The 10,003-nt window shown below is 36.7% G+C and overlaps 1 protein-coding gene across 1 annotated transcript; it reads left to right on the top strand.

Moving 5' to 3' along the window:
* Nucleotides 3,421-9,034, top strand: LOC109714401. Its single transcript, XM_020239012.1, has 3 exons — nt 3,421-4,534; nt 5,938-6,127; nt 8,300-9,034. The coding sequence occupies exons 1-3, from the start codon at nt 3,812-3,814 to the stop codon at nt 8,764-8,766; spliced, it is 1,380 nt and encodes a 459-aa protein (XP_020094601.1). The 5' UTR covers nt 3,421-3,811; the 3' UTR covers nt 8,767-9,034.

Below are 10,003 nucleotides of genomic sequence, written 5' to 3' on the forward strand. Positions count from 1 at the left end.
ATGTAAAGATAAATGATACATTCAAATATTATAGACAAACTGTTATTGACTGACTCAAATTAAACAAATTGAAAAAATAAGCAGGAATATCAAAAGTTAAGGAAGAGTTCGATTATTGGCTTAAAACGGTTCATAGTTCAGGTAAATTCTATATATTTTTATTTCAAAAATATTATGGAAGAAAACGAAGTTGATTTACCAATGAAAAGCGGTAGAGCTTGATTGCTTGATCTCGCCACTTCGATTGAGCGTTGTTGTTGTTGATCATGATAAATACAAAATAATTTACGAAAATATAGTGTGTTTTTGACCCCTACTTTAGTGATATGTTTGTAAGTTTTCAAATTTTATAAGAATATATAAGATATTTTAGTGTTTTGAAGTGTAAATATACAATATCCCCACTTTATGGATTTTTAGTTTTATTCAATTTTCTTTTATAAATTTATTTCCACATTTAATTTATCAAAATCTCTCAGAGTTCAAACTTGAACGAGACTATTAATGATAAAATATTAAAACAATTTTCTCTACTCGGTCACAATTAAAGTAAGCTAGAAAAGTCAATCTATATTATAAAATAGGGTTAATTTCATACAGGACTCCGTAGAGTCCTGTAAATATAATAAATGACAAATATATTCCTACAAAGTTCAAATTTCATATATCGTCCTTACAAAATTTTGATGTTTTCAAATATAATTCCTGCCATTAGAATTCGTTAGAAAAATTAAGTTAACCATAAGTTAAATACTTAACCCTAGTTAGTTTTGACATTTTTAGCTCTCTTATGTTATACTGTTATAATTTTTTGAGGGGCATATTTGTGATAGCAAAACTAAAAATATAAACAGTTTTAACAGCAACAAATCAGATAAATATATTTTAAAATATTTGAACTTTTATAGAAATAATATATAAAAATTAAATTTTGTAGGAATATATTTATTTACCATTTATTATATTTAAAATGACCTGTATGAAATTAATCCTATAAATTATATCAATCATCGAGCTCAAATTGTTACAAAAGTGTCGGTGGATATAACAAAAAAGGGTTTTTTTTTTTTTTTTTATAAAAAAAAAAGAGAAGGGTTTGTTAAACATAGCAAGTGGCACAGGATGATCCAAATGCTGAATAGTGCACGATGGACTAATCACTGTGCGTAAAAATCAATCATCTCCTCATTCTCTTCATGATTAAGTCAATCAAAATGCATGATAAAGAGGTACGAATCTTAGTACGATTTGTTCACTTCACCAAACAAGAGTATTAATAGGATTTTTCGAGAAGCATCAACCCACGCGATCATGGAGAGAAAAGGATTTTTTTTTTTGTTTTTTTTGGGGTTTTCACTTGAGGGGATGTACCCGGTTGTTTCCATGGTGGATGGATATTGTTGTTCCACCAAAAAAACAAAAAATATATTTATAATTCCATATATTTCAATTTTAATTTTTTTTTAGTCTAATAACGTTAAATGACTCTGAATAATACAACAGATGCCTTCTATATCATGACAAATAAGCGTAAACAAATTATTGAGGCTAACTGCTTTTATATTTTGTATTTTAAAAACTCATTATTTACGAAATAAATAAAAATTATACTATAATTGAATTATTGCAATATGCTCAACTATTATTTTCCTACGAAAACAGAAGTAATATATTCCTATTGCACTAACTCATCGTCCCCAAAGTTACAAATAGAGATTTTTTTAGAATTAATTGTATACCTCACTATAGAGTGTATCAATAGTATTTTCTCTTGGAATTAATTGCACCTTTTATTTACCTAATTTTTTATTTTGATTCCCAACTTTTTACTTTTTGTTGAGTAATCCTTAACCATTAGATTAATTGCACTAGTGGTTTCTAATCTTTTCAAAGCTTTTCACTTTGGTCCCCTACCTCTTCTATCACTTGCACGCCATTGTATCAAGCTTAATTTCATTATCCTCTATATTTTTCTATGCATCTATGACCATCTCGGCTTTACACATGATACCTACTGGCTGGCTCTGTTGAAGTATTTGGCATTCTTAACATCGAGCTGGAAATGCTATCTAACTCTTTCGAAACTAGAGAAATTAGTACTGAATTGATTGAGAGCTACGATTGTGATCTATAAAAGTAGGCGAAGCTTTATAAGTAATGTTATATTTACAAACAAATTTTATAATATAATACTTTACAAACTAGCATATACAGCGGTATTTTTTAATAAAAATGCAAATCAAGAGAAGGTAAGTATGATTTATAATTTCGAGATTCAAATCCGACCACTATACTATACAATTTGTAAAATATTATGCAGTTTGTTTATAAGCAAAACATTTTTCAAGTTTTATAAAAGTTGTCTTAGACTATTTTATCAAAATTAATAAAGATTTGGATGATAAAAACCTAATTAAAACAAAAGACAATATTTAGGGATCTAACAACAACAAAAGAAAAGGTTCGCGGAGAAAGTAAAACTTAAAACTCTTATAAATTTGGACCATTTTTAACCGATTATCTAATCTTTCAGAAATTTAATTTTACTATCCAGCTTTTTAATTTGTTTAATATATTTGAGCCAATTAATGGCACTTTAATTTAAAATTTGAAGTTAAAATATTCTCTTTTTTTTTTATCAAAGCAAAAGAGTTACAAGATAGTGACACGTGTACCTAGTGATTATACTACGCGTGCGCCTGACGCTGTGTTGGTACGCCATGCCACGTAGCGGATCAACGGCGCTACTGGCGCTGTAATGTTTGGAAGCGACGCCGACACGGCCGCCGCGGCCCCCTCTCCCCATCAATGCAAACATCGGATCCCCCCCTCCCCTCCAAATCGCCACACTTCTTTCACCCACTGGTCACTTGTCTCCCCCACCTCCCTAACGCCATGTGTCCCTCCCGCTACGAAAAAATCTATATTATAACACTTATATCATAACCGATCGTTTCTAGAGTAAGTGACAAAGAATTTGATGATTGATATTCAAGATCTAAGTTTGAATTTTAATTGATTCACATTTTCAGCTAAGTTTACTGGTAATATAATTGATATATTCTAGACTGTTTTCTTCCCACCTCTCCAGCTTCGCGACAAATTCAAATTTTCGAATCACCGTCTAAATTTTCACGCCCTCGAGGGGGCCCACACTGCAACTCTCCCCTCCTCCCTACTTTCCCCTTCTCCTCTCTTTAACCCCCCTTGCTTAAGACCATACGTGCATTCAAAAAATATGTGTTATAATTAAAAAGGCAACGATGAAAATAACAGTTTTTTTAAATATGGAGTCAAAACGAAAGAGAAAAAAAAAAAGAAATTTTAAAAACGGTCTACGTGGCGACATGCGAGTCACCGTCGAGTCCAATAATCCTACGTGGCGACTCTCAGATCATTCTCCCGTTTAAACAATTTATTAATTGTTTATTCGATTCAATACTCCTCGATTCCCATACTCTGGAAGCTCCCTCCCTCTAAGGTATTAAAAACAACCGCAAGGCCATGGGATGGGTTACTTCTACTTATTGCGAGTAGTACATAGGAAGCATCCGTGCGCCTGCTCCCTCTTAAAATTTAAGGAGTCTATATAATTTACCCCTCTTCTTCTTCCTCTTCCTCTTCCTCTTCCTCTATATGTATATTGCTACTATATTTTAATGGAGATCTCCGCCTCAGAAGTTGCGTCTCCCCTTCGTCTTGTTCCCCTTCTCCGAATCCCCCCTAATTAAATCCACTCCCTGAGCCCACACCCTCACACTTGGAAACCCTAATCGATTTGTTTAGGTTCCTACCGAAGATTGTGAAGAGAATGGCGGAGAAGCCGCTGATGTTGAAGGATTACCTGGAGATCGAGATCGACTCCCAAGCGGAGTCGAGCGACGGGTTCCCCTGCTACCCGCGGCTCGCCGACGCCGCCACCGTGCGCCACCTCCTCGCCGCCGAACTCCGCGGCGGCGCCGGGAAGCCCTTCTACCGCCCGCGATCGGCGAAGGGGGGCGCGCTCACGCGGATCTCCGCCGCGATCAAGCTCAAGCTCCTCCCCTTCTCCGCCGCCGAAGGGAGAAGCGGGGAGGGGTTCCTCGCCAGAAGCTTCTCGAAGCGGATCAGGGGGAGCTTCTGGAAGAAGCGATCGGAGGATGCGGAGGGGAAGGGGGAGGGGGAGGGGGAGCGGGATCGGAAGCGGAGCGTGAGGGTGAAGGACATCGTGCGGCTGAGATCGTTCGAGGAGATCGAGGAGCGGCGATCGTTCGGTTGCCCTTCGCCCGTGGTGAGCAGCTGCGGTAGCTCGTCGGAGAGCGAGTCCTCCTCCTCGTCTTCGGGCTCCGATTTCGTGAGCTCCTCCATTGGGAGCTCCGAGTTCCTCGACGAGATCGAATCCGCCGCCGCAAAGAATAGCTCGCCGCCGCGGAGCCCTAACGCAAACGCAAACCCTAACCCTAACCCTAACCCTAACCCTAACCCTAACCCTAGGGTTTGTACCGTCGCCGACATCGGCGTCCGTGCGGAGGGGACGGCCACCGGAGACACGAAGGTGCGCTTTATTCAATTAATGCTTCTATCATTGCTCATAACCGTAATGCTCTATAGTAAATCATTCCCTGAACCCGATGCACCACGTCGTCCGTGGACGTCCGCCCATCCACCGTTGAATTTACGAGGAGTGGCGTAGATCGCACGGACAGAGTGATCTACCAATAACGTGGTACACCCGGTCCATATAGTAGGTTCATCTAGTTTAGTGACTCACGTTCTGGTTCGCGCATTGAATGAACAGCTCGGACGGTACTAATTCAATTTAGACTCTTTAATAAATCGCAAATTATAAGTTCCGAGACGTGGATACGAGTGCATGCATTCTTAATATAGCTTATTGTCCTAATCTCGAGGTAGGCGTAGAGTTACATGCATGTTTATCGCGAAAAAAACTAACATAATTATGCATTGTAAAAATAACAAAAAAAAAAAAAGATTAGTAGTAATTTTTTATTCGCGAAATTATCCTTTTGATCTTAAAATTATGAGGCTCGTTACAATATAAGTAATTACTGTTATATAAACGACACAGTGTTATACAAATTAGATTGAAAAATCTGATTGAAATCATCTAGATAGTTGAAGTTAAAATTATAACAAATCAAGTTTAAAAAGCGTAATATAGTTCGAGGACGAGAAGTGTAAATTAGGAGCATTATCAACAAGGATTATAACTTTTTACCCCAGGAGAAAAAAAAAATTAAAGCTGTTCGTTCTCCACTGTCGTAGTGTCGTTAGTGGAATTTGTCGTGTAGCGTAAAAGGTGTTGGGTACGCAAAACTAAATATATAGGGCTGGTCCACGGTGTATTAGTTTAAGCTCGAGCTGCTCCACTTGCTCAGGCGCATTACTTTATCGACGCCACTTCCACCAACCGCTAATAATGCCTCCATGTTTACATATTTCCCCCACCTCATCTTTTTATTTTATTTTATATTTACTTATTTGTTTAATCATTTTATTTTGTACGTACGTGCATTTATGCAATTGTTTTGAGCGAGGAGGAAAAAAAAAAAAATCATATAATAATTCCGTAAAAAGCGGATACCGCGACCACGCGTGCTCGTCTTTTCCCTGTTTCGCTCCGTACCTTTCACGCCCACGAAGCGGAACTAATCTCCCTCGCATTATTGGGCGCACTCGTGCCTCTATCCTTTTAAAATGCAAGTTTTATATATATTTTAAAAGAATTTCGTGTTCGTGTTATTGATATATAGTAATTATTGGTAGGTGCCGCACCTTGCCATTGACATACTGACACGCATTTTGCTTTTATATTTTATTCATAAATTATATTCTCTTATTATGAATATAACATATTACAAATGTTTTAGTTCTTAGATTTACTCGTCAAAAAGAAGCAAATTATAACTTCATTTTTTTTTTTTTTGGGGTAATTAGGGGGTGGATAGTGAATCAAGGGAGGAGTGTCAAATGGAGGCGGAGGAGAAGGAGCAGCTAAGTCCTGTAGCGGTGATGGACTTTCCCTACGAGGATGAGGATGAGGATGAGGATGAGGATGATGATGCGACCACCACAACCACTTCCCCTTCTTCTCCCTCTTTCCAACAAACCCTTGCCAACATCGAGAGTACGTGTCCTCTCCCTTATCTTTTCTATCTTTCTATTTGCGTGATCTCTCTACTTTAATTTGAAGTTCGGTACGATCTTCTTAGCTGGCTCTGGGGGGCTCGCAAGTTCCACTATTGCTTTCGCTTTTTGCGAGGCAGGTAAAAAAAAAGCAGCTTTTCAACCGACCAATCAAATCCAAATCAAATTTCTATTATATCGAGTGGTCGTATCCTACGAATTTAAAGATGCGCGACTAAAATCACTTCACAAAAAGAGCACAAAAAAAATTTATTAAAGTTCAAACAAACTTCACAAAAGTTTTCTTAATAAAACCCTTAGTGCTAGTTGAAATAGAGATCGCCTTAGCTACAGTTGGTTTTTTTTTTTTTTAAAAAAAATAGGTAGTATGCTATTCCTTTTATTTATCTTATTTAAAGAAAATATAAATTAATTAAAATTTGAATTCGAAACCTCAAGTATCAATCACTAAATCTTTTATTACTTGCTACGGAGGGTCGGTGCTATAGTTGGGGTGTTAGTGTGTGTTCTTTTGGGACCATGTGTTGCTTCAGAATCTTCTCTGTTTTTGTCGCTGGTTTCCTGGCATTTACTGTTGAGGCCAACCTAGAGAGAGAGAGAGAGAGAGAGAGAGAGAGAGAGAGAGGGGGGGAGAGAGAGTAAAAGCTATTGCTTGCCTTTGCCCCTATTATCTTTTTGTCCTTGTCGTTGGTCCCACTGTAATTAAGGCATGCTTTAATATTCTGCAGGGTTACCCATGCACAAAATAATAATAGAACAGATTTTTACAAAAACAATAATAGACGAAAAATCAGAAGTTACTAGAGTTTGGATCCAAATGGAACGTTGCAAAGTTCAGGAACGAAGCCAAAAATGCATTTCTCAATTTAGTATCTTGACATTTAAAGTTTATCAATTTAGTATTCTGTGATTTTATTTTTTTTCTGTTCGTCAGCTCCCCCATTAATATTTTTTTAAATTACATAAAAAAAACTTTAGATATCCCAATTATATTTATCGAATATTCACTTTATTAATACTTTTTATATTTAACTTTATTGCTAATTTAACAAAAAAAAATTAGCCGAATGGATAATAAAAAGAAAAAAAAAATCACGGGGTACTAAACTGATATATTTGAAACCATATGGTACCAAAGTAAAAAATGTGAAAACACAGAGATGGTATTTGAAGTTTTTTTTAATATTTTGGTCGTATAATTAATTTTATAAAGCAATTTCCAACAAAAATTTGATGCATAGACCTCTAAAATGTGTAATATTTTAATTTTTTGCTACACCATAAAGAAAATAATCTATGAATTTTTTAAAAAATTTAAGGGGTCATATGATTTGTTGTTTTTGAAAAAATATATGTAGAGGTTAGTTAAGTGCCAGGTTGTTAGAAAATTAGGTCCATAGTTGGAGTTTCTGATAGGCGATAAATGGGTTTGGGGACCATCTTAATTATTTGTAAATTGTACATGTCCTTAAATTTGATAGAATTAATTAACAATAGTGTTACGGACATAACTTTCACTCAAAAGGAAATTATGGCGACGCATGCAAAAGGCCGTAATGATTGGGGCATCTCATGATGCGTAGTTTAGGTGCATTGAAAAAGCTTTACAGTGTTATTTTTTATAAATTTTTCTCGCGTTGATAAATTTACGTAATATATTAAAATGTGTACATATATGTATTACCAACATCTGGCATTCTCGGTATGAATAGATCAATACACACATATACGAAAAAAATATATATATATAACGAGGGGCCGAAATATCATTTCCTGCTCAGAGATTCATGAATCTCAAAAGATTCTGTAGATCGAACTAAAGCTCATATTCATTTTGTAAGTAAATTAAATTTGTTTAAGCAAAATTATAACTAAAAGATTTGGGATTGTTTGTGTTGACTCTTTTTAAGAAAAACAAATCTTTACTGCCCTCTTCGCGTTTATTCAGAGGCAACTGCTTTTACCAAAAGCCCGAAATTAAAACTCCGTTGTTATTCACAAAGCTTAATAAGCATACCACAGTGTGTGTAAAATAACTGTTATACTCTAAAAAATTAAGCGATAGAGAATGCGAATGCTAATCAACTGCGTTTGATTGGTTAAATTAAAAATTAACGAATTTTGGCTTCGTCGTTTCTGACGCGTTCTGCAGGAACGAAGCTGCAGCTGCTGCAGAAGATCCGACGGTTCGAGAGCCTCGCCGATCTGGACCCCGTCGACCTGGAATCGCGCTTCGCGGCCTCCGACGAGGAAGGAGAGACCGACGTCGGGAGCCCGACCGGATCGCGAACGGCGCGGGGCCTACTCGCGCTCCTCGAGGCGGCCACCGGGGGGGCCCACCACGGAAGCTTCGAGAAGCTTCTGCTGGACTTCTTCGCCGAGGGCCTCTCGCACGTCGACTCCGCCACCACCAATTCGTCGGCCGAGCTACTGGAGTACGCGAGGGAGTGGACGATCGACGGCGCGCGCCGCTTCTGCTGGGAGGAGAAGCAATTGGAAATCAGTGAGATGGAGAGAAACGGACGGTGGAGATGCTTCGGCGAGGAAAAGGTTCAATTGAGCGCGCATTTGGAGCGCGCCATATTCGACTCGTTGGTAGAGGAGTTTGTGTCGTGGTAAAAGAAAATAATAATAATAATAATAATAATAAAAGGGTACGTTGTTTACGAGAGGGTTAACAAAATTTTAACACAATGTGGGGACGAAACGGGAAGTGTCTGTATATGTCACGGACGAACGTAGGTCACGGTAGAACCCAAAATTTTGTAGGGCGAGATGTGATAAATGTGGTTTTGAGGTTTGGCAGCGTGCGTACATATCTGTTTTGGATTGTTTTGCCTGTACTGTACGTTTTGCTGGTGAACTTTTCTTTGCACTCCCTATTAAACTTTCGGTACTGCACTACACTCCAAAAATATTTAATTTTGGTAAATATATATATATAAATGCTAACCCCTCAATTACTAAATTCTAAAATATTACAATGCTACTACATTATTAATATCTCTAACTAATCAAATTTGCTTTTGAAATTTATCCATTCCATTGTAATTTTTTCCTTCAAAAATGTTATTATATTTTTCTCTTAAAATAAGAAGTTTAATTGGCTTAAGACGCAATAACATGGCATCATGCACTGCGATATAGAAGACCACCTCCCTCAGCAAACTAGACTTCTATTTTATTAGAATTAAGTTGTTTAAAAACTAAATTTGGTAAAGTATTTGAATTAATTAAATCTAAAAATTCACACAAAATTTTGAAAGTTGAGACAGTTTCAACCAATAAAAATAAAATATAAGTTGAGGGAGGTAGATCACAATGGGATATTGTTGAAGGGGCCGGGTCTCCCTACATCTTTTACTGCTGATATAAGAATAATCGATATTTTTAATCTCAAGATCCCTAATAAAAGTCTCATAAGTTCACCTATTTTTAGACTCGGTCACTAGACAACCCCCGTGTGATTTTCTTTTTTTGTTTTTTTTTTTTTTTAGAGAGATAGGTAACACGCTACCCGCTTCGTTTATTTTATTTAAAAATAAATTTAGCTGGAAATGTGAATCAATTAGGATTCAAACTTGAGATCTTGAATATCAAACTTGAGATCTTGAAAATGTGAATCAAGTAGAATTCAAACTTGAGATCTTGAATATCAATCATCAAATTCTTTTTCACTAACTTTAGTAACGGCCGATTTTTTTTAATTTCTTTTTCTTGAAAAAACATGCCATTTGACTATACAGCAAATATGTCCTGGCCGCCTTTTCCCTTCAGGTGCTGCTGTCTGAGTTTGCTATTATTATTGTTACTTCTCGTTTTAACTGCCCTCACTGCCATTTTTTTTTTTTTTAAC

Source organism: Ananas comosus, linkage group 8 (genome assembly GCF_001540865.1).
Source record: "Ananas comosus cultivar F153 linkage group 8, ASM154086v1, whole genome shotgun sequence".
Lineage (NCBI taxonomy): Eukaryota > Viridiplantae > Streptophyta > Magnoliopsida > Poales > Bromeliaceae > Ananas > Ananas comosus.

Coding starts and splice junctions, on each gene's coding strand:
- LOC109714401 (XM_020239012.1), top strand. CDS start 3,812: ATGGCGGAGAAGCCGCTGATGTTGAAGGATTACCTGGAGATCGAGATC. Junction 4,535..5,937: donor CGGCCACCGGAGACACGAAG/GTGCGCTTTATT, acceptor TGGGGTAATTAG/GGGGTGGATAGTGAATCAAG. Junction 6,128..8,299: donor AACCCTTGCCAACATCGAGA/GTACGTGTCCTC, acceptor CGCGTTCTGCAG/GAACGAAGCTGCAGCTGCTG.